A 23,716-nucleotide genomic window follows, 5' to 3' on the forward strand; every position below is an offset into this window, starting at 1 on the left:
TACTCAATCTTCAGCCGTAACATCGCATGTACATACATAGATCCATACCTTAGTGAATGACCAGAATGGATCTTCGTGTCACTCACCAGCAGATCCTTGTGTGACTGTCCGCCTGGACTCTTGTCTCGATATGGCATCGTCCCGGTGAGCCTTTGGCCTACAGAGTATATCACCACTTTACTCATCCTCATATCTGTACTTCGGCCAGCAAACCCCTTCCTTGCTCCCTGGGCTTCTATTCGCAGAACAATTTCCGAGCAAGACCAAGATGACCAGTTTGTTTTATTTTCTTATGTTTTTTTCCCCCTCCCCCCCCCCTTCCATTGAGGATCCGTAATCACGGACCTCTCTTTTCCCATCAGAAAGAGGGGAATGAATGGAAGACGGGGGACCAGGGAAACCTGAATGAATCGAAGAAATAGATTAAAGAAGAAGATGAACTGAAAGCGGGAAAGTGACTTGCTGGGTGAGTGGGTGGACAAGGCGCTCTCGCTCTCATTCTTGGGCTGCACATGTCGAGGGGGGCGGATCGACTGGCGGTGGGAGCGACCACGTAGTTGTCGTTAGTCGTGGACACGGGGCACCAGTAGCCTAGTAGTAGTACTGTATGTAGAATTGTAGATAGATATCCCTAAAATAATAATCATAATATCAATTTACTGTAAATCAGTTTTCCTTTTCTTTTTTTTTTCTTTTTTAAAAAATTATTATCTGATATGTTTTACACACAACTGTCGGCGCCAACTATGGTGATTGATTGAATCTAATGATCGATTCATGGTCTGACCGCCACCATCCTCCATCCTCCCTTGCTTCAGGATCTTCTTCTCTAAGTTCTTTCTTTTTCTTTTTTTTCTTTTCTTTTCAAATTACTGACCTCTGTAGCTAGACTAGCATATCATATTCATCTCATCATCCAGCAGTCCTGGATCCAGTTTCAGCTGCAACAACCCGTGGCTGCATATGCGAGTGTTGAAGGGCCAGGATGGCGATCCACGTCCATCCCCGCTTGCCAGATCATCAGCATTCAGCAGTGTTCATTAGTCGGTCTGTGTTGGACAGAAATGAACAGAGAGTCCGAGTGACGTAGAGTAAGATACTAGATACTGTCATAGTTCTACTGACTACCTGCCTAGGTAGGTTAGGTACTGTAGACGGAGTACCTAGGTAACAGTCTTACACGGTTTCCCCTGTGTATCACACACGTCCTACACTCGCCAGTTCGAATGACATCAATGGTAGAAGGGGGAATCGGGAGCTAGTACTTGGTACATGACTCGCCAGCACTGATCAGGAGTCAGGGCGCTTCACGCGATGTGTGTCTAGAACAGAATCAAGTCGTGGGTACACTCTCACCGTCTTTTCTCGCGAAGAAATGGTCCTGTGGGAAGGTCGAGGTGGAATGGTAGCCTGAGGAATCAATCTATCGTCTTGCGCTGGATTGTGCCTGGAGCCTATGCCTCAGGTTCAGCGCACACAGTGTCCGTATCCCCATGCACAGCTATGTAGTCAACCTTAAATCCATATCGTCGCGGCTGTCCGTTGTATACAGTATACAGCATACGGCATAGTGCACACCCAGATCTATATGTCTTGATGGGGGCAGAGATGTACTGTCAAAGCGCGGTGCTGAACGACGAGCCTGCATGGCAGACTACATCAAAGCGACAGCAGACGGGTAAACAGGGGTGTCGATTACGCCTACACTGCATGCTGAAGGCAACATTATAGAGATACATCGAGAGAGTCTATTTGCACTTCATCCGATGAAGTTGCTATACTCTATGCGGTGCAGTAGTCGCCAGTCTTCGCACAGATCTATCTTGCAGGATCCTCTGCTGGACAGTTCGAGCAGCATGGCCATACGCTGACAGCTAGCTATACCGCGTCAAAGACTTCACGAGCGATATCCAGCACCCTCGAGTGAATCTCCGGGGGCGCCGCAACCAAGCCCACGTTCTCACTGAGCTTCCTCCCGCGCCCAAAATCAAACCTCTTCCCTCGAAGATCGGTGATCTTGCCCCCGGCTTCCTCATACACCAGCATCCCACCCGCGTGGTCCCAGACGTACGGATGGAACTCCCTCTCCTTGGGGATCCGGATCATCACATCACACGCCCCCAGCGCCAGCGCAGCATACTTGATCTGCATCGACCAGAGATCCGTTACTCTCTCCTCCGAGATCCCCAGCCTCCCCCGCACCGCCAGATGCTTCGACGCCGAGATGAACGGGCTAGCCATACTCTCCGCGAAGCGTAAACCCCCAGAGTCCACATCTGTATTCCCCGTACCCTTCGCATGCAGCGGCAGCGGCAGCGGCTCGGCAGGCAGCAGCAGACCCGTCCGTGCCAGCGGCCGCATAGAAGTCCCCTGCCCCTTCACAGCAGACAGCATCATGCCGCACCCGTCGCGATCGACTTCATCCTCGCGCACCGTCGTCCCGCCGAACACGACGTTCGGACACCCGACCACTCCGACCACCTGCTCGCCGTCCTCCACTAGTGCCACGGAGACGGCATACTGCTGCCCACGGATGAACGTCGCCGTACCGTCGATTGGATCCATGATCCACGTGCGTCTGCGTCTGCGTCTGCGTCCGCTCCCAGATTCAGCCTCAGTCTCAGCCTCAGCCTCAGCATCCACCCCCACATCAATCACATCCAGCATCTCCTCGACGGACGCCAGCGTCTTGCTCTCGCTCTCGCTCTCGCTCTCACTCGCCCTGACAAGCTCCCAGACGCGGTCCGCCAGCGCGCGGTCCGCACGCAGCGTCGCCGCAGCCTCCTCACCGATGAACGCGTCGGCGGGAAACCTGCGCCGCAGGGCAGCGATGAGGACGGCCTGCGCAGCGAAGTCGGCGATGGTAACAGGCGAGGCGTCGTCTTTGGCGGTGGAGCCCTTGTCGTGGGCGGCGAGGACGGTCTTGGTGATGAGGCAGGCGCGCTGGACGGCCAGCGACGCGGTGCGGAGTTCGGTGCTGTAGGTCTGGGTCATTTTCTATCCCTTTTTCTCTCCTTGTATATTGGATTTTTGGATTTTGTGGGGTGTAGGTCTGCTCTTGTCTAGAATGGGAAGGTTATGTCTGTCTGTCTGTTTGTATGCTTGATGATTCAAATGATGATGAGTTTGTACGAGTACCGAGGCTGGAATGGTTTCTATTCCTGCTGCTAACTAAATATGTTTTATTTCCTCGATGAACCAATTATTATATTAAGTAATGCCCATGTATTCTAGGAACCCTTAGACTAGACTAGACTTCCCCAGTCTAGGCCTGGCTGTAGATAGCCAACTGTCACAGTGGCCTACCAGTACCAGCTATCTAGTACTAGTTACATACTACATAGTCACTATTCTGGGCCGCAGTGGAGCGGGAAGCGATCATGTTGGGCCACAAGATGGCGGGAGTCGAGACACGTCGTGCAGCCCGGGGGGGGGGGGGGGTGCTTGGCCTGGTCTTGTTACTACATAACTCATTAGTCAATTAACGTTGTTGGCATTTGGCGAATATCGTTACGATCGAGCGATTCTTTGTTCCTGGTGGATGAAGGTTCTGTTTTTTCAATCTTTGGCTTTATGACTGGATGGAGGGTTGGTTGTCCTCATCGCTGCCGCCAGATATATATATGTATATATATATGTATATACTCGACCCACGTAGTAGTAGAACGAGCGACTCTGCTAGCCATCCAGACTTCAGTATGTAACCAATCTCTCTTCTTAACCTCGTGAAAACTTTTCAAATCTATGTACTCTACCTCCCTCCCCAAACATGTAATCTATCAATTCATAAAATACCCATGCATATATATGCCTTTCGTATATCCAATCACTTGTAGCCCTACTACCGTTTCTCCGCTCGCTTCCCCGCCAGCGAGAAAATCTGCTGCCAGATCCCCACCCACTGCTGCTGCTTATACGATAGCACCTTCTGCGGGTCCCGGAACGTGCCCGCCAGGATCTCCCGGATACGCGCCGCGAGCACCTTCAGCGCGAGCAGGGCCTTCCACTCGCGGACCGCGAAGCGGATGCGGTTCGCGTCGATCGAGATTACCCCGGAGTACATCTTTTTTTCCCGGGAGGTTAGTCTGCGTTTCTTGAGGACGATCTTAATGAGTGGAAGAGGGATAAGAAGATTCAAAGCATACCTTGAACTCGGCCTCGCCGCAGAGCAGGGCAATGGCAAAGTCGTCAACCGCGTTGGTCTCAAAGGCGTTGTAGTTGCGGTTGCGACCCTGCATGATGTGGTAGTATGAGAGCCACTTCAGCGAGGCGTCGGCTTGCTTGTTGACCGAGGTCGGGTGCAGCGTGACGGATTGGTTGTTCGCGACGTTGCGCCAGCCTTTGCCTTCGCGCGTCAGCAGCTTCGGGTAGAAGCTCCACGCGATGACCGAGTTGACCACTGTGTCGTTGCTGCTGTTCGTGTCGTACTCCTCGGGAACGGTGAAGAATTGGCGCTGGCGGCCACCGGACCGGGTCCTTGTATTTGATGAGTTTCTGCATACACTCTGAAAGAGGGGAGGGCAGAGCAACGGGCATACCTGTTCAAAGATGTTTTTTGCGCCGGATCCAGGTTCAGGAGCCCTGCGTCGGCAAGAGAGACTACCAACTGCATCTTGATGTCTTCGATGTTGAGAAGTGTCTGCGAACTCAGAAAGTTCTTCCGGCAGAACGCGTACTCGTTGGCGCCTGGTGTGCTTCTGGTGCGTTTCCAGGCGCAGTAGGCGTTGTACACGGTCAAAAGATCCGAGTCGCCTGATTTGATTTAGCAAGATATAGATCCACATTGCAGAGAAACTACTTACCCTTCTTAAATGAAAGTCTTGCCAGGTCTTTCTGGTTGTTGGATCCTATCGTATTGACAAACGGCGATTTCGAAGACAGAATAGCGGCAATACTGATGCAGGCGTCGAGGCATTTGAAGAACGCGCCGTGGATGATCAGCTTGCCGAGAAAGACATCCAAGGGCAATTTGGCAAGCTGCATTCCCAGGGGAGTCAGGCTCTCTGAATTCGTGAGAGCCTTGACCTCCTTCAGAGAGTCAATCGCGCGACGTATGTTCTTGGATGAGGGCGGATCCAGCGCCTCGAGCAGAGTCTGCTCCACTTCCCCAAGCTTACAGATCTTGACACGAAGTACAAGATCTTGCAAGGATAAGCGAAGCATCTCAGGTGTCTGTTGCTCTGCAAGCTGTGGGTTGTCAGTACACAAATTCTACAATCCCGAGTATGATGCTACGCACCAGCTTGTCATGTTGATGCTTGGTGAACATATGGAAGCAGATTCCGCTCTGGACACGCCCAGCTCTTCCGCGCCGTTGCTTTGCATTAGCCCGCGAGATGAAGGTCTCCACAAGCCTCGATAGTTGTCGTCTCTCATCGAAACTAAAACATATTAGCAAAATCCCCTCTGCCAGCACACTTTGTTGTTACATACCGCATGGACTTTTCCTTGCCAGTATCAATAACAGCAGTAATGTCCGGAATCGTGATACCTAAGAGAGTCAGTACTAAAAAAGATTTTCCATCTGATTCCGAGCATACCAGTTTCCGCAATGTTCGTAGCAATCACAATCTTCCGCATGCCCTCTGGAGGCACATTGAACGCCTTCTCCTGGTCTTCACTGGCAATAGAAGAGTGAAGGGCATGTACGATCCAGCTGGTCTGGAAGACAGGGTCCGAGAGAATCTCATCGTTCAGTCGCCGGATCTCAGCCATACCAGGCATGAATACCAAGATAGCTTTGCTATAAGGTATCATTTCGGGCGTCGTCGCGAGTTTGACGAGCAGTCGCTTGATGAGCTGATAGTCGAGCCGATACTTGTCGAAATTCAGCACCGTCTCTCTGGTTTGCTTAGAGTATTGGTCAAGAGTGGCCAGCAGACCACCGGCCGTATCTCCTTCCGCATTCTCCGAGGGCACATCCTCCACGTCTTCATCAACAAGGGTATTTGCCTCATTTTCTGATAACCGGTAGTTGGTCAACTCGATTGCATCTTCCAGGTACTTCATCTCGACGGGGAACGTTCGTCCAGGAATATTCAACACGGGGACACCACCGAGGTACGAAGAGAACTTTTGAGCCTCGAGAGTCGCCGACATGAGGATCAACTTCAAATCGGGCCGTTTCTGCATCAGCCGACGCAGAACAATGAGGAGAAAGTCGCTATCGATCGAGCGCTCGTGGACCTCGTCAAGAACAATGTGTGTGATATCCCTAAAATCGTCCGACCGCTCCAACATCCGCACAACAACTCCGGTCGTCCTGTAGCATGTCAGCGGGAGTCCCCATGGATCAAGAAGGAGACGTACGCAAACACCAGCCTTGTAGACTGGCTGACCTTACTCTCTAAGCGGACAGCAAAACCAATCAAAGAGCGCGGTGTTCCTACGTCGGACTTGCTCTCTCCCAGTTCCTCACTGACTCTTCGAGCCAGCGATATAGCAGAGATCCTCCGCGGTTCTGTCACGTAAATCTTGCAGCGGCGGCCTTGCTTCAACTCATGTTCAAGAATAAATGAGGGAATCTGTGTGCTTTTGCCACTTCCTGTCTCACTGCAAATGATGATTGCGCGATGTGTATCCAGCGTACTCAGAATCTCATCCTTGAAATCCCAGATTGGTAAGTTCATCCTACCCTGTAACATATGTTGGAAGGGCGCCGTGGATGACTTCTCCAGCCAGATCCTCTGCAACCGCTCATCAGGCTCTTGAGAATCCTTGGCGCCAGATCTCATGGGAGACTCGGCTTTTCCAGAAGCACCATTTCTCCGTCGAAAATTGTCTGCCAGTACAACATCATCCTCAAAAATGGCATGGTTGCCTTGTATCAGACTCCTGAGACTCTTGACAATTCTCTTGTCGCCTTCCTCCTCCTGGATCTTCTTCGCTTCTGCGCATTCCGCCCAAAGGTCCCTCCAGACAGCGGGCAGCCGCAGATAGGCCTTTCCTTCCTTCGAGCTCTGCGGGAAAAGGATAAAAAGACATAGTGTGGAAACAAATGATTCAGCTTGTTGCGATGTAGGTGTTGCGACTTCGTCCATGGACACAAAGGTCGCGTACGAGTTGGATTTATGTGTAACTTTGTCCAGGACAAGCGGGAAAGGCGCCTCTTGAGGCTTTGACCATCGGACTTCCACGGCGCTTTTGTTTGTATGTGCTGAAGGGGAAAAGTCTTTAAAAGAGATTGTGCATCCGGTATCCCTAATGAAGCATTAGCAACTTCAACCATTGCAATGGAAAGACCGTGGCCTCACCTGGACTTGCATGTTTCTTCCAAGACACGTCGAGGACTGAGCCCTGTCCATTTTCCGAAATCGCGGATTGTTACCGCTGCTTTCTTGAGCTCCTCCGTAATGATACCCGTCTCAAATATTGGCTCATCCGCCTGGAACATATCGCCAAGAAGGTCTCCAGCCTCGTCGAGGTCGTCCATCGCAGGAGCGCGGTTCTCCGGCTCAGTTACCGATTTCTCCTTCGATTGCTCAATGTCTTCTGACTCCGCCTGAGCAGATCTATCCTCATCACGAGCGACTTGCCGGGTGAATGCAGCCTCTCTCCGTAGATCATCTAGCTTGTCCCGCCATCGAAATTCCGCCTCATGGCGGTCAAACAGGACGTCGTTCTCGATACTTGCCACCTTGCGCTGAATTCGCGCCACCTGGGGATCGTCACTGCTCAAATTTGCCTGCCCACGGCTTAACTTTTTACCCCTCTTTGGCTGGTCAAATATTTCCGGCTGCAGGTTATACAGCTTGGTTTGCAATTCGAGGTATTTTGGAAGTAATGTGTCCGGGTCGAGAGAACTATCAGAGTCATAAGGGCTAGATGGTGCAGGAGTAACCGCTTTTACGGTCTTTGGCGGTTTTGGCTTGCTGTCAACCTGCTTTGCCCTGGGCGAGGATTTCGTCGACTGTCGATCTACTGGGGTGTTAGCCTCCTATGTGCGAGAGTTTATTGATGGCTTTAGATATACCAGGCATGAAGGAAGTAAATCGATCCGACTCGTTTGTCAATGTACTTGTCTGAGTATAGGATGGTAATTCCCCAGGGGAGCAGTGCATTGCGAGCCAGTCCAGAGACTCGTCCAAATTCCACACCATATCCCGGTTGGAACCCGTAGAGCTGACCGGAAAGTAGAGTAGCACATGTTTCAGTGTCTCGTCCACTTTCGCCTCCGGAAATCCAAGCCTCAGGAGAGTCTCTCGCAGAGTCCACAGTCTCATGTATAGATCCTCCTCAGAGCCGGACTTCTTCAGGCCGTTTGCTTCGCGCATGGATGGGGGGCTAAGCTCCCGCTCCTCTGCCTCCGCCAGGGTCAGAACCTGTTCCTGCAGCTCTTTAGGAAACCATTCCAAAAGATTCAAAGAAACGGCCTGTTGCCGCAGAAGCCTCCGTTCAGTGTCGAGCTTTGTGACCTGCCGAGCCGCATCATTCTTGCACTTAGCAGCTAGCTTCTCAACTAGTAGTTGCAGTTCCGCATTCTCCAAATGCCTCTCAAGTTCCTCCGGCGAATAGTTCTGAAGGGATGAAGCGTCTTGCTTGTCTGGCACCGGTTGGTTCGCCTCTGCAGGTGTGGGCCGTTCACTCTCAGTGACCGACTTGGAATCCGCCGTTGATGCCGGAGCTGTCGATTCCACGGATTTCGGTTTCGAAGGCACGGAAACTGTCGCAAAGCCACGAGCAGGATTGGACGCTGGCTTCTTCTTTCGCTTATTGTTGGCCGGCATGGTCTGGTTGTTGGTCCCGCCTCAGTCAAGAGGGGTCGAGACAAGGCACAATAAAGACCGTTTCAACCCCCAGAATCACGCAGCGATTGAACTTGAAATATCAGCACGGAATATCGTCTTGAAAACAATTCGAATGCGTGGATGCGAGCGTTGAGGGATGAAAAGGTCTCCATGGGCGCAAGACAGGGCCGATGATGTCGGCTGCGGTTGACGGAGCTGCTCTCCCCACAACCGTCGAAAACTTTTATGACAGCATTGCGGGAAGGCCTTGCAGCAAATCGCTCACGCCGACATGCTCCAGTCCACCTAACATGGACGACTTTCCATGGGAACAGGTGAAAGCAGGGGACCTGGAGAGTCTGCGAGTCGTTCTCTTTTCGAGTTCGACTGCTCGCAGAACTCGTGCTCTCCAGGAACTCCGCGATAGAATCGGTAAGTTGGGCTATTGCTTCGAAAACCCCCCTCCCCGAAGCAGCCACATTTCAGGTCAATCGCTCACACCCGTCTCAATTACAGGTTCTGAGCTACCACAAGAAACCCATAAACCTCTACTCGGACTTCTGTTTACTACTTATCCGCTTTACATCGATCGCTCCTCCCGCCAGGCTGTCCAGCAATGTCTGCGTACGCTCCTCAAGGCACCCATCCCGACCGACGATCTGAAATACCTCGCCCAGAAGTTGCTGGTAGAGGCCTCAAAACCAGGCTTGGCTCCTTCGTCTGCGTTTGTCTTGCTGGAATGGTGCTCTCTTCTTCTGCAGATCTTGAAGGATGATCCTGACACTCCTCTCTCCGTCGTGCTGGATATTGTTGTGGTGAATGCGAGGGCTCTGGAAACCTGCTTGGCCGCTGGCCCCAAACCGACGGTGAAGCAGTCTGCTCTTACGGTCACCAGGCGCGCCCTGCGTACCGTTTTCTCATCGGAGGCATGGGGCGAGGATGCTGTCCGCCAATCCGTCGCTCGATTGACTAGCGACTCGGCCTCAGGACAGAAGAATGCACCTTTCCTTGGCGTCATCTCCGGCGTCTGTGTTCGTCTACCAAACAGGAAGTCGGTCTTGGAAGGGGAGAAGAAGTTGATTCTGGCCTACTATGTCAAGGAATTGGTTGGATCGAAGACCGCGGTGCCAGAGCACATTGCAAGCGGCATGGCTGACTTCTTTTCCTCTTTCGTCACATACGAGGATCTGGCGTCAGAAGTGGTGCCGCCTCTTGAAAAGGCGCTTTTACGTGCCCCCGAGGTGGTGCTGAGCGGGTTGATCACATCACTCTGCTCTTCATTGCCGGCGGAGTTTGACTTGTCGGAGATCCTGTTTTCCCGGCTACTGAAGCACCTTCTCTCCAGCATGAAGTCGAACAATGCAGTTATAAGGCAAGGTGCTGTGCAGTCTCTTGAATCTGTTCTTTCTAAATCTCGGAATGAGAGCGTGCTTTCCAAGATTACTGGCGAAGTCATTGGGCCACTCAAGACCCAGAAGATCACAAGCCCGGAACAACGTGCAGTATATGCTCAGGCACTCTATGGTTTATTGCCTTCTGAGGCTGTCTCAAAAGACATAGTACAGGGATTCGTCCCCATCTTCTCCAGAGAATCCAACGAAGTCGCATTGGAACAAGAAATCAAAGCTTTCTGCAAGCATCTCTTCTTCCTTCTGCAATCCACGGTTAAGGTCAGCGATGATGTTGTCAATACCGTCATCAAGGGAATTGCCGATAAGCGTATTCCATTCAGAAAATTGTGGCAACTGAATGTGGGAGACGTGTTCTGGCGTGTCGAGGCAGCAACCTTGGCCAGTGCTGAAGTTGAGCCATTCGCAACCAAGTTCTTGAACAAAATGAAGGACTTGTTCAACGAAGTTACTTCTAACCCCTTGCCATCGGCTCAGAGTGGCTCTTTATCGGCAGCATATGTTTTCCTTGCATTCTACGAGCGTGCGACTACTGCTCAGGGCCTGGACAAGACCGTCTGGGAGAACATCGTGTCTCAATCAATGCTGCTTAGTCCAAAGCCATCTTTCCTCCTTAACGCTAAGGCATATACCAAGATAGTCACTCAAGGAGAGATTGAATGGGTAGTTCGAGCACTTGCGGCTGTGTCGTCTGGGTCTAAGTTCGAAAGTGCCGAAGAAGCGGCCAAGATTGCTTGGGCCCAGGCGTTCATCTACACTATCACGGCTCCTGTGCTTCGTACGGATTTCCGAGAGGAAGCAGCCCATACGCTTTCAGTTGTTCATCTGCAGAGACCTGAACTAATGGGTCGCGTGATCAGCGAAGCTCTCTGGGCCTGGATTCTCTCTCTGAGAACTGCGGAGAAAGAGTCTGCTGCCTTGTCCACCGGACCTGGAAGTGACAAATTACTTCACCTGGTCGCAAAGGCCATATGTCCCTCAGCCTCCGATGTGCATTCCGACGCTATCTGTGCTGATTTGAAGAAGCAACTCGTTCAGTTGCTTGTTATCTGCCGGCCAGAATTGATTCCCAATGTCTCGTGGATTGCGCTTTGTTTGAGGACTGGCATCGATCCCGGCGATCTAGTCCGGGAATATTGCGATGATTTCATGAAGCAATTGACTCAGGTGCAGGAGGTTCGTCTTGATTATTGCATTTATGAGACTGAAGAGCTTGCTGATTAGCTATAGGACCCAATCCGATCTTCAATCCCCGGCATCGATGCAGCCATTTGGAGTGCCGCAGGCGATTTGGCTTTCGTGGCACCTGACACCATGATCCCTCGTCTTATCCGCCAAATTAAAGACGATCTTGATGCTTCACGTTTCTCGAAATTCACGCCTACGGACGCAGCCATTGCCCGCACTCCCGAAGGAACCATGTTTGTTGACGTCCTCAGTACCAAGAAACAGTCAACCTTTGACAAGAACACTAAGGACTACGACACCCTCAAGTGGGAAGAAGAGCTGCGAGCACAGCTGGCTCAAAAGAAAGGCCAGACGCAAAAGAAGCTTACCGCAGACGAACAGGCCAAGGTCAAGGCTCAGCTTGCAAAGGAATCCAAAATTCGTGAAGAAGTTCAGCGAGAGGTGAAGCGCATTGAAAGAGGCGCCGGAATCATCCAGGGTCTTGCAAGTGGGCCTGCCGTTGACGCCGATGGCTGGATCAATCCTGCTGTGAGTTCTTTGCTATCTTTAGCGAAAGCTGGTGTTGGATTATTTGCGGGTGATGTCGTGTCCAAGGCCTACTTGAAATGTGCTGAGAAACTCTCATCCCGCCTGGGCCCTTTGCGCCCCTTTGTCGGTGTCGCGACACTGCGCACAATCGGCGGGTCTCATCTTCCTGCTGAGGTGGAAGCCGAGCCACTTGGCGGTAAGTGTCACAATCTACTATGCCATGGATATAATCTGATGGACCAACAGAGCTTGTTACAAGAATTCTCTATCGCCTTCGTTTTGCGTCTGAACAGCGTCCATTCGATATGACTTCTTTGGCTTACGTTCTACCCTTGATATTCTTGGTTCTTAGCCGCAACGGTATTGAAGAAGTCAAAGGCGAAGGTGAAGGAGAGCAGTTGCTTCTGGCCCTCGAGTTCTTGTCTTTCCACTCCGGCTCGTGTAAGTTCTGACATGGAAGATACGGTATCAGATTATGAATGCTGACACGCTTCATGCATAGTTTCCGACAACCGTCTCCCTAGGGTTGAGGTTTTGGATCACCTACTGAAAGCCATGCAAAAATTCACCCAGCATTACAAGCTGATTAAAGATACCCTGTTTGACTTCTGCCGGTGCATCGCCTCCAATATCACCACCGATGAGCTGAACGTGCTCCTCGAAGGCACAATCATCTCGGACACGACTGTCCGAACTGCAGTCCTTCAAGCCATCGAATCCGAAATTGACCTCACTGATCTGGACTTCTCTGAGCACATCTGGCTGAGCTGCCATGATCAGGTGGAGGAAAATACCGAAATTGCCGAGACCATCTGGGAGGAGAATGCGCTAGAAGTTGAAGAGACATCGTATGAGAAGATTATTCCATATCTTTCATCCAATGATTCTCAGCTCCGAGGTGCTGCTGCTCGCGCATTGGCGCATGCAGTTGAGCTTAACCCGTCTGTATTTGGGGACATTGTTCAACAATTACAATCCAAATATGAAGATGAGGCGAAGCCCAAGCAGCCCGGCAAGGACAAGTATGGCATGCCCCTCAAAGTGGACACAACCGATCATTGGGAATGTCGCAGTGGTATTGCTCTGGCGTTCGGCGCGATGACAAATGGATTTGAAGGTGATCAGATCGTTTCATTCCTTCGTTTCTTGATCGAAAGGGGTCCCCTTATTGATAGGAGCTCGGTGGTGAGGTCCCAGATGGCCGACAGCGGCAGATCTGTTATCGCCGCCCGTGGCCAGCAGAGGGTTGAGGAATTGATGAAGATGCTGGAGACTACTCTGGAGACCTCGGACAAGGGAAGCCAAACATCTGATCTTCTAAACGAAGCAGTTGTCGTTCTGTATGGTTCCCTAGCTCGGCATCTCAAATCGGATGATCCGCGGTTGCAAACAGTCGTCAAGAGACTTCTGGCTACGCTTCCAACCCCCTCAGAGACCGTCCAATCCGCCGTCTCAGGATGTCTTCCACCCCTCATCCGGCTCTGCGGCCCAAAGAGTGGAGAATATGTGCAAGAAATGCTCAATCAACTTCTGCAGACCAAGAATTATGCTACACAACGTGGCGCAGCTTATGGTCTTGCTGGCATTGTTCATGGAAGAGGTATCTCTACTCTGAGGGAGTTCCGGGTTATGTCTCACTTGACGGACGCCACTGAAAATAAGAAAGAAGCACACCAACGGTTGGGTGCCCTATTGGCATATGAACTCTTCGCAACCATTCTTGGACGAACTTTCGAGCCATATGTCATCCAGATCGTCCCTCAACTCCTCGCTGGCTTTGGTGATCCCAGTATCGACGTGCGCGACGCCTGTCTCGACGCCGCAAAGGCTTGTTTCTCCAACCTCAGCTCCTACGGTGTAAAGAAAATCCTTCCTACTCTGCTCGATGGTCTGGACGACACGCAATGGCGCAGTCAAAAGGGAGCCTGCGACCTCCTCGGAGCGATGGCTTACCTCGACCCACAGCAGTTGGCGGCGAGTCTGCCCGATATCATCCCTCCACTTACTGTGGTCCTCAACGATACTCATAAGGAGGTGCGCAATGCTGCAAACCGCAGTCTTCAACGATTCGGCGAGGTCATCAGCAACCCTGAAGTGAAAGGTCTGGTTAATGTGCTCCTCAAAGCCCTTAGTGATCCCACTAAGTACACGGATGAAGCCTTGGATGCACTCATCAAGGTCTCGTTCGTTCACTACCTCGATGCTCCCTCTCTGGCACTTGTTGTCCGTATTTTGGAGCGTGGTCTCGGCGACAGATCGAATACCAAGAAGAAATCTGCACAAATCATTGGTAGTTTGGCTCACCTTACTGAGCGGAAGGATCTCATTTCTCATCTGCCTATCATCGTTTCGGGATTGCAGCTGGCGATCGTCGACCCAGTGCCGACTACTCGTGCTACCGCGTCCAAGGCTCTTGGTTCGCTCATTGAGAAGCTTGGTGAGGATGCTCTGCCTGACCTCATTCCCAATCTCATGTCCACACTCAAGTCGGATACTGGCGCTGGTGACCGGTTGGGATCCGCCCAGGCTCTTTCGGAGGTGTTGGCGGGCTTGGGCACAACCAGATTGGAAGCAACGCTACCAACCATTCTGCAGAATGTGGCAAGCTCGAAGCCTGCTGTCCGAGAAGGCTTTATGACACTCTTCATTTTCTTGCCTGCCTGCTTTGGAAACAGCTTCGCGCCTTATCTCAGCAAGATTATCCCGCCCATCCTTGCAGGATTGGCTGATGATGTGGACTCCATCCGTGAGACGTCCCTCAAGGCCGGTCGTTTGCTGGTTAAGAACTTCTCTTCCAAGGCTATTGACTTGCTTCTTCCGGAGCTTGAACGCGGTCTTGCGGACGACAGTTACCGTATCAGATTGAGCTCCGTTGAACTGGTGGGTGATCTGCTCTTCAGCATCACGGGTATCACAGCCAAGGCAGATGCCGAGGAAGAAGAAGAGGAGGCTGCCCAGGCCGGCCAGTCACTGCTCGAGGTTCTCGGAGAAGAGAGGAGAAACAAGGTCCTGTCTGCACTGTTCATCTGCCGCTGCGATACATCTGGTCTTGTCAAGAGCGCAGCGATGGCCGTTTGGAAGTCGCTCGTTGCGTCCCCCAAGACACTCAAGGAGATGGTGCCTACGCTGTCGCAGTTCATTATCCGGCGTCTTGGATCCTCGAACATGGAGCATAAGGTTATTGCCAGTAACGCTCTCGGAGACCTTATCAAGAAGGCCGGTGAATCTGTGCTTGCCACCTTGCTGCCGTCTCTTGAGGAGGGGCTTCGCACTTCGCCCGATGTAGATGTTAAGCAGGGTATTTGCATTGCTTTGAGAGAACTCATTACCTCCGCTTCTCCTGAGGCCCTGGAAGACTACGAGAAGATTCTCATATCTACCGTGCGGGTGGCTCTCGTCGAGAACGATGAGGACGTCCGTGAAGCGGCAGCAGAAGCCTTCGATGCACTCCAGCAGATTCTGGGCAAGAAGGCCATCGACCAGGTCCTGCCTCATCTCCTGATGCTCTTGAGAAACAACGAGGACGCTGAGCAAGCACTTTCGGCACTCCTCACCCTCCTCACCGAGCAAACAAGAGCCAACGCCATCCTTCCCAACCTTATCCCAACCCTGCTTGCTTCGCCTATCTCTGCATTCAATGCCAGAGCGCTCGCATCGTTGGCTGAGGTGGCAGGTTCGGCCATGACACGCAGGTTGCCCACAATCCTCAACTCCTTGATGGACAACATCCTCGCAACTAAGGACGAGGAGCAAATCCAAGAACTGAACAACGCGTTCGACACCGTCTTGGTATCTGTAGACGAATTCGATGGTCTGAATGTTGCGATGAACGTCATGATGGCGCTTCTGAAGCATGATGATCACCGGCGCCGCGCCAGCGCTGCTCTCCATCTGAACAAGTTCTTCTCCGATGCCGCGATCGATTATTCCAGATACTACCAGGATCTTATCCGCGTCCTACTTATTTCGTTTGACGATTCCGACAAGGAAGTTGTCAAGGCCGCTTGGAGCGCACTCAGCGGCCTTACGTCGCACATGCGCAAAGAAGAAATGGAGGTTCTTACGATCCCGACACGTCAGATCCTGCGGCAAGTGGGCGTATCTGGAGCCGATCTGCCTGGTTTCAGCCTGCCGAAGGGTATCACTGCTATCTTGCCAATTTTCTTGCAGGGTCTCCTCAACGGCAACGTGGAACAGCGTACGCAAGCGGCACTGGCCATTGGCGACATCATCGACCGTACCAATGCAAACTCGTTGAAGCTGTTCGTCACACAAATTACTGGTCCTCTTATCAGGGTTGTTTCTGAACGTTCGGTGGAAATCAAGTGTAAGCTGATACATTTCTCCTAACATGATCATGCATAACGCTGACTGGAATAATCAGGTGCTATCTTCTTCACACTCAACAAGCTCCTTGAGAAGATTCCGCTCGCAGTCAAGCCGTTCCTGCCACAGCTTCAGCGTACATTTGCGCGAGGTCTGGCTGACTCGACCAGCGAGACACTGCGTAACAGGGCTGCAAAGGGTCTTGGAATCTTGATTACATTGACTCCAAGAGTCGATCCTCTTATTGCAGGTGAGTCACTTCAATCATGCGGCACGCTTTGAGGCTTTGGAATGCTAATCCTGTATAAGAATTGATTACGGGTACGAAGACAGAGGACATTGGCGTGAAGAACGCGATGATGAAGGCACTGCAGGAGGTTGTGGGCAAAGCTGGCGGCAATATGAGTGATGCTTCCAAGAATGCCATCCTTGCGTTGATCGACGATGACGCTAGCGATCAGACCGGTAAGCTACCCTGGATTTTCTTCAAAAATGAAATTGAATATTCTAACTGCTTGATAGATGGTGTTGCTATTACAAACGCCAAACTGCTCGGCGCGCTGGTCAAGGTTCTTCCTCCCGCAACCGCGAGTCCCCTGATCAAGTACGTTGACACTACCGTTGGTTGAGGGTTATCAGGATGGTGTGCTAATATCTTCAAAGGAACCGTGTTCTCGCGAGCCACATGACACACGCATCGATTTTGGGATTGAACGCCTTGCTCGTTGACTCACCCTCATCTTTGACTGAGAATTTCGCCGCCGAAACCCAGTCGATCATCTGCCAAGGCGTTTCCAACAAGGATGTATGTTTTACCTGGTCCCTCAAATACAGATTGTGTGTCTAATACCTGCGACAGCCTTTCATTGCTGAAAACAGCGTACTTGCTGCTGGAAAGTCCCTCCTGATCGATGATGCGAACCGCAACTTCGAGGCAAACAAGGCTATCTTCGAAGCTCTGGCGCCTTGCATCCAGGCAGGCATGCCTGCCGACGTTCGTCGTTTGACCTTGGTGGTCCTGCGAACGGTGAGCCGATTGCACCCAGAGTTGACCCGGCCCCATCTGGCTTTGCTTGCACCTCCAATCTTTAGCTGCGTTCGTGACGTGATCATCCCCGTCAAGCTAGCTGCTGAAGCGGCATTCTTGTCCCTCTTCTCGGTCGAGGAATCTGAAAGTGCTGTCTTTGACAAGTATATGGCTGGGCCTGGAGCAGAACTGCCCCCTGGGCCCAAGCGGAGCATGTCCGACTATTTCAAGCGTGTTGCACTCCGTCTTGCCAGCCAGGCTAGAGAACGGAAAGAGGCTGAAGGTGGACAGGGAGGACTGGGTCTATCCAATGACGAGGTCGAGGATGAGAAGGAAGTGTGGAGCATCGGAAAGGTCGATCTTGGGGAGAGCTCATTTGCCGATGAATGATTGGAAATGGTCTACGTTTTACCAGGCGCATAACATTGACGATTGACATCATGGCATGAGCGAATCTTGACCCTTTGGTATTTTAGATCTATAGCCGCTTTACATTTTGAAAAAAATCTAGATAGTCTATATGATATGAAGCATGAATTTCTTTCTTTTGACTTTTCAGTATACATACTGCCTCTTCAGCTTTCGATTGCGAATGGTCACGTGACGGTTTAGCCGAGAACCTCAAGATAAAGGATACAGAAAATGACAAGAAGCAGGTCATGAGAAAAACGTATGGACAGTAATTCTATCTTTAGCCTACGTCGACACCTTCTAGACAATGAGTCTAATAAAATTAGTTCTCCATCAGCACAGTCGATAGATTCATTGATTCCATGGCATTTGGGCCATTTGGTGACTAACCGTTGAGGCTCATCGAGCTTCCCCGGTCGGGACAAGCGTCTGGGGCACAAACCCTAAAGTGGCTCCCTCGCTTAGCAGCACAGTCGCTTAGCTAATCAACCGCCGTATCTCAAACTCCTCACCTGGGAATTCTGCCCGTCGACGAGTGCAACGAACATCATCCGCCAACGACCGTCGATACGCCGACATCAAGATGTGAGTTTCATCTTCAGATTCTGATATTGTTTTTCACGGGGAGATATCGTCCTTTGCTGGGCATTTTTCCCCCACGATCAGCGCTTGGAAATGGCCCAAATTTGGGGGAAATTTCTTTGCTGGGGGAAACTCGTGTCGTCGGAAATTTTGGACCTCGAAACAAACGCTGACCGTGTGGTTTCTCGCTCAACAGGGTCAACCTTCGCACCCAGAAGCGCCTCGCCGCCTCCGTGGTGGGCTGCGGCAAGCGCAAGATTTGGCTCGATCCCAATGAGATGACTGAGATCTCCAACGCCAACTCCCGTCAGACCATCCGCAAGCTCGTCAGCGATGGCCTCATCATCCGCAAGCCCGTCACCATGCACTCCCGCACCCGTGCCCGTGAGCTCAACGCCGCCCGCAGAATCGGCAGACACCGCGGTCTGGGTAAGCGCAAGGGTACCAAGGACGCTCGTATGCCCAGGTATGCACACCCTCGCCCCTTGTCTAGGATTTTTTTGGTTGTGGATCTACGATGGAAGCATCGGTTTTGCATTTGTGATACTGGGTGGTTTCGTGTGAACCTGTACTGATGGATGTTTTTTGTCTCTTCCAGCCAGCTCCTCTGGATGCGCCGCATGCGTGTTCTCCGTCGTCTTCTCGTCCGCTACCGTGCCGCTGGCAAGATCGACAAGCACCTTTACCACGAGCTCTACCACCTGAGCAAGGGTAACACTTTCAAGCACAAGCGTGCTCTCATCGAGCACGTAAGTTTTCCTGATCCCATTTGGCGTTTTTTTTTTTTTTTGGAAGTGGATGGAGACAAAAACTCGAGACACGAGAAGAAGAAGAAAAGGGACCAACATGAGCACGAGACTGACGCATTTTTCTTTCGCAATACAGATCCAGAAGGCCAAGGCTGAGAGACACCGTGAGCGTCTGCTCAAGGAGGAGATGGATGCCAAGCGTGCTAAGAACAAGGCCCACCGCGAGAGACGACAGGAGCGTATCGAGGCCAAGCGCAACGCTCTGGCCGCCGGTGAGGAGCAGGAGTAAACAAAAAAAGCCATCTGAACTTTTTTTGGCGGTGCGGAGGTCGAAGTTGGGGGGTGGGGGATCCATCTGCCAACGGGAATCAGGTCGGCCATGTTTTGTTATTTCTCTCCAGGTCGGGCTCGGTGGTTTGATTCTCGTCCGGGAAAAGAAGATATTTGATACCTGGGCTCGGGAAGCAGTAAATGCTATCTCGGAGCACGAGTGTGTGAGAGAAAGAGAGAGAGACAAACAAAAAGGAAACCAAATCTTCTTTTTCTTTCTTCATTTAAAGGAAAAACCAAATGGCATGGCGCTCTTGTGTGATACGAGTCTCTCTGGAAACACTTTTGATTTCTTTTTTATTTTTCATCTCTCTTATCTCACACCACCACCCCCTACTCCCTTCCCTCCATCTAACCCTCTCTTCGACCTCTGGTCCGGTCAATGCTGTTCTTCTAATGTCGTAACGTTTACTGAATGTCAAAACTTCGGTCCGGTCTAGTGGAGCTTGTAGCGTGTCATGACTCGTGAGTTGTAATTCCTCATTCGTGATCGGTAGCCGCAGCCTATTCTACTCTTTATGACTATCTCTTGGCCATCTGTGCTGTTCTGGGACACTTCCAGCCCAAGTGAACAACAACTCCTAGATAGACCACATCAAGAGGTTGTCTCCTCGATCAGTCTATGGGAAGGGAAACGAAAGTAGGAACATCGGATCATATTTTCGTCACATAGTAATGGTCTTTGGGCTTCAATTCGATACATCAATGTGCAACACTGTGGGTTTAGGCAATATATATTTCCCCGCCATGGGGACACTTCTCCACTACCCTCCAGGTTTTTTTTACCACAAGAGGTTCAAATACATACAGGATGGTTTAAGATGGAAGTACTCGTTGTGAGAAATAGTATATATATATATATAAGTTTTTGTTTTTTCAGGCGACATACATACATCATGATAATACAAAGTATCGTCCAAAATACGTAACTGACGAAGCCTATGATGTACAAATACAAAAGCGAGCGATTTTGTGCAGATGTCATTCATGTCTCATGTCGCATATCTCGTTGCGTCTGTGCAATATTCGGGGCAACCCGTGGACTAGGCTAGACGCTAGGAAGAACACTGGAGTTGCGCTTGTGCATCGCGTTCGGGGGCACCTCCAAGTCAAACGGGTCGCTCCGGGTGCTGACTCTGGTCACCGACTCATTGGGACCGAGTGGTGCGAGATCTGAGATGGAGATCTGATAGCTGGTTCGTCGGACACTGCTGCCAATGCTGCTTCGTCCTGGGAGGATGATCGTGCTACCCAGGCTACGTTCACTGCTATAAATGGATCGTTGGTCGTGTTGGATGGGAAATGCTGGTGATTTGAACTGCTCGTATAAGGCAGGTTGTAAGCCCGCAAGGAGTACGCCTTCGGATGAAAGAGTTTGCTCCATCGTGACTTGTTCATTGCTGCGGCCATCACGCGGGAGAGGACCTTGCCCTGCACCAGAAAGGTCATGAGTATGATGAGGATGCGGGTCGCAAGGTGACCCTGAAGGGTCTGAAAATGGGTTCAAGAAATGATATGAGCCATCCCTCGCATGATGGCCATAGACAGGGCTGGTTGCTGGGCTCAGCAGAGGGTTAAGTGAGGGTACAGAGGAGGCGTCTGAAAGGGAATGAGTCTTGGACGGAAAAGCATGGTGGGAGCTCGTCCAGGAATCGGCAGACTGCCGCCCACTATGCAACAATTTCTTTTCACTCCCGCCGAAACTCTGGTTGTCGCGGGATTTTCGCCGCTTGTACCGGAATATTAGGAAGCATATGAGAAACAATAGACCGACGAAAACGACAACACCAAGGGCGCTACCAAGGATGGTCCGCAGCCTATGGGTATGGCTCGCATCTTCCGATTGCCCATCCGACGAACCCAGCGAAGGTTCCGTCGCGGACGGAAACGCTGCTGTGGCGATCTGTGCCGTGGGAGTTCCCAGTATGAAGCCAGTTTCTATCGTGGAGGTTGTCAGAACCTCTGAACTCGACAGATCCGAAGATACACTTGGAGAGGAGAGACCAGAGGCCTGATTGTGAGAAGTAGGAGACGGAATTGGCCTATGAAGCTCTGAATCACTGTCGGACTTCGGTGACGCCAAGTCTGTAGCGCTCGAAAGATAGGAAGTAGTTGGAACCACAGTTGTTTGACCGTCCGAGAAAGCGGCGACGGGTGTTACCTGTTTATTAGCACCATCTGCGGATTTCGATCCTGATACGGCGACAATTACAGCCGGTGTAGGTTCTGCTGCGACGGTGGAAGAGGAGGCTGCCGCTACTGAACGCCTGGGTACCTTGGTACATCTCAAGCTTTGGTATATGATAATCGAAGGGCTGGACATCGACATTTCCTCGAGCCCACACGCAGGATAGATGCGAGGGCAGGCTGTTTCAGGGGGAAAGAGGCAAATGCTTTGCGACGCGGGGATACGTGAGCCGATGGAAAATTTGTTATAATGTAGAGGCCGATTGCAAGGTGGCACAGCGTGTCGATGGCTGGGATGCTGGCAAGAGAAAGAAGCGACCAATGTTCATGAAATCACAAAGCAAGGTGAAATACGATGCCGCAGCAATGGAGAGATATATGAGAGTAAAAGGGAAGGGTAGTGAATGTATTTGGTGCTATGCCTTCATTATTGGGGTCTCAAGCTGCTCCCGCTAGGAGACGAACGAAAAGGCCATGACAGACAGTGTGCGAGGGGTTGGAACTGCGCTGAGAAGGCTGTTGTTTCAAAATTCAACGGTGAAGCATTGGAGGTACAAATGAATTCAGTGTAGCATTCTACCTCGGTCGACAGTATAGAGAGAGGTAGTATTGTGATAAGAAGGGTAGATTTGTAGCAAGAAAGAACGAACGACAACGCGATGAACTGAGAAGTTTGGAGTGTCGAGGGATGAGAAAGGCTTCTTTCTCAGTGCAGCGACGGTGTTTTGATATCGACTCGGCGCTTATGGGGTCCGACACAACCAGTCAACCACGGACTGCGGAGAAGCAAACAAGAACGATTCCACGAAAAGAGAGTAACTAACAGGGCGAAAAGTCTGAAGTCGAAGCGTAAAAGAGAGGATCCGAGAACTATCTGAAGGCTAGATCATTAGCAGCTCAACCGTTTAGTGTTGCCGAGCGAAGAGCGAGAGAGTTCATTGGGAGACGGCACTAAGCAGGGGATGACGGTTCTTTGGTCCCTGACTCGAGGGATTCAGTGTGCCGGAAGAACCTAATGAGACAGAACCCCCATTGAGGAGATTCAATCCTGGTTCTTGTGCGCAACTCTGCAGTGGTTAATGTGACGAAGAAATTGGCTGGGCGTTAGTCTGTCGCATGGGGTAAAAGCCCAAAGCCCCCTCCCCCAGCCCCTCGTGTCAAGCTCCTCCATCACAGGGAGAATCTTCATTTAACCATGCTTCAAGGGAGACTCAGCAGTACAGCGAAAGGGGTATTTTGACAATCCACACACAAGCTATTATGCTTTAAGGCTTTTGATGATGAACATGATGAACAGCTGCCTGGTGTCGATCCACATTATTGCTGATGATGATGATGATGATGATGCTGCTACTGCTGTTGTTTTGTTTGTTAGGCGATGGAGGCTTCAGCTGCTGGATTACTAACTACTAGTCCAGGGATGGCAGGTGACGCCTTGCCTGATTGGGGTAGTAGTAGTCAGCTTGCACTAACACGTATACGGCTAGTCCATAATGAGATTAGTCACGTTACAGGCGGCCGGTCCGAGTCATTCCGAGGAACCTCTCATGGCTGCCATTCTGTGCCTCAGGCACTCAACTCGTGACGATCCTCACTCATTGGCAGCATCAACAAGTCAACACTCAACATTGATAGAACATCCTCCATTGAGAATCGGTCTTCACCTGGAATAGAATCACCGGATCTTATGGCCTTCTACTTCTTCCTGTAGCAGTGCCACCATGACATCACAGTACTTGGTTGGAGCGCGTGTAGCGCATTATGTAGCTTAGATGCTGCAGCGTGTGCATGTGTCGATATATCTTTCTCTCTGTCGATCGAGGGTAGTACACACAAGTGCTGGTCCAAAAGCACTGGGACGATACAACTCAAAAGATGTATATATCTCCTGATATATCTATCTATCCATGGAGCATTTGTCTCCTTTCTAACGACCCTCTCTCACCCCCTCTATCTATCTATATGACCCTTGAGATTAATGTCCCTCCAGCGAATCACCAATCCAACAACCAAACCACATAATGAACTAATGCTGATGCTAACCTGGCCCACCAGCATACTCACGCAGTTAGGATCATCGCTTTTCCCCCTCCTCAGGATTGTCGTCTCTGTTTCTCAGTTCATTCTGGGGTGTGTGTGAGACAGACACAACTTTCTTTCCCCTTTCCACTCAATGCAATTGTTGTTGTTGTCGTTGTCACCCTCCACTATTTTCTTCTCTATCACTGTGGCTGTTGATTCACTTCCATCAAC

General features: G+C 51.1%; 5 protein-coding genes across 5 annotated transcripts, besides 3 other annotated features; 2 read left to right on the forward strand and 3 right to left on the reverse strand.

Annotated features, from left to right (window-relative positions):
- The first annotated feature begins 834 nt into the window (after positions 1 to 834).
- Positions 835 to 866: a microsatellite.
- A 1,012-nt stretch (positions 867 to 1,878) lies between these two features.
- Positions 1,879 to 2,994, reverse strand: ACLA_079860 (inositol monophosphatase family protein; the record flags this gene model as incomplete). The annotated part of the gene is made up of 1 exon (XM_001267727.1): positions 1,879 to 2,994. One exon carries the CDS (start codon positions 2,992 to 2,994, stop codon positions 1,879 to 1,881), a length of 1,116 nt encoding a protein of 371 aa, XP_001267728.1.
- A 621-nt stretch (positions 2,995 to 3,615) lies between these two features.
- Positions 3,616 to 3,644: a microsatellite.
- Positions 3,645 to 3,841: 197 nt separating this feature from the next.
- ACLA_079870 (putative ATP dependent RNA helicase) lies at positions 3,842 to 8,726 on the reverse strand (the record flags this gene model as incomplete). The annotated part of the gene is made up of 10 exons (XM_001267728.1): positions 3,842 to 4,063; positions 4,146 to 4,476; positions 4,539 to 4,752; positions 4,803 to 5,187; positions 5,240 to 5,381; positions 5,434 to 5,491; positions 5,541 to 6,262; positions 6,310 to 7,200; positions 7,254 to 7,917; positions 7,973 to 8,726. The coding sequence occupies 10 exons, from the start codon at positions 8,724 to 8,726 to the stop codon at positions 3,842 to 3,844; spliced, it is 4,383 nt and encodes a 1,460-aa protein (XP_001267729.1).
- A 311-nt stretch (positions 8,727 to 9,037) lies between these two features.
- On the forward strand, positions 9,038 to 17,594 carry ACLA_079880 (translational activator GCN1; the record flags this gene model as incomplete). Its single annotated transcript, XM_001267729.1, has 10 exons — positions 9,038 to 9,158; positions 9,243 to 11,311; positions 11,366 to 12,047; positions 12,098 to 12,292; positions 12,354 to 16,178; positions 16,236 to 16,427; positions 16,487 to 16,642; positions 16,700 to 16,781; positions 16,841 to 16,982; positions 17,037 to 17,594. 10 exons carry the CDS (start codon positions 9,038 to 9,040, stop codon positions 17,592 to 17,594), a joined length of 8,022 nt encoding a protein of 2,673 aa, XP_001267730.1.
- A 696-nt stretch (positions 17,595 to 18,290) lies between these two features.
- ACLA_079890 (60S ribosomal protein eL19) lies at positions 18,291 to 19,235 on the forward strand (the record flags this gene model as incomplete). The annotated part of the gene is made up of 4 exons (XM_001267730.1): positions 18,291 to 18,337; positions 18,394 to 18,663; positions 18,796 to 18,946; positions 19,083 to 19,235. 4 exons carry the CDS (start codon positions 18,291 to 18,293, stop codon positions 19,233 to 19,235), a joined length of 621 nt encoding a protein of 206 aa, XP_001267731.1.
- A 1,089-nt stretch (positions 19,236 to 20,324) lies between these two features.
- Positions 20,325 to 20,660, reverse strand: ACLA_079900 (uncharacterized protein; the record flags this gene model as incomplete). The annotated part of the gene is made up of 1 exon (XM_001267731.1): positions 20,325 to 20,660. The coding sequence occupies one exon, from the start codon at positions 20,658 to 20,660 to the stop codon at positions 20,325 to 20,327; it is 336 nt and encodes a 111-aa protein (XP_001267732.1).
- Positions 20,661 to 22,787: 2,127 nt separating this feature from the next.
- Positions 22,788 to 22,810: a microsatellite.
- The last annotated feature ends 906 nt before the right edge of the window (positions 22,811 to 23,716 follow it).

The sequence above is a fragment of the Aspergillus clavatus genome, genomic scaffold (genome assembly GCF_000002715.2).
Source record: "Aspergillus clavatus NRRL 1 1099423829806 genomic scaffold, whole genome shotgun sequence".
In the NCBI taxonomy this organism is placed as follows: Eukaryota; Fungi; Ascomycota; class Eurotiomycetes; order Eurotiales; family Aspergillaceae; genus Aspergillus; species Aspergillus clavatus.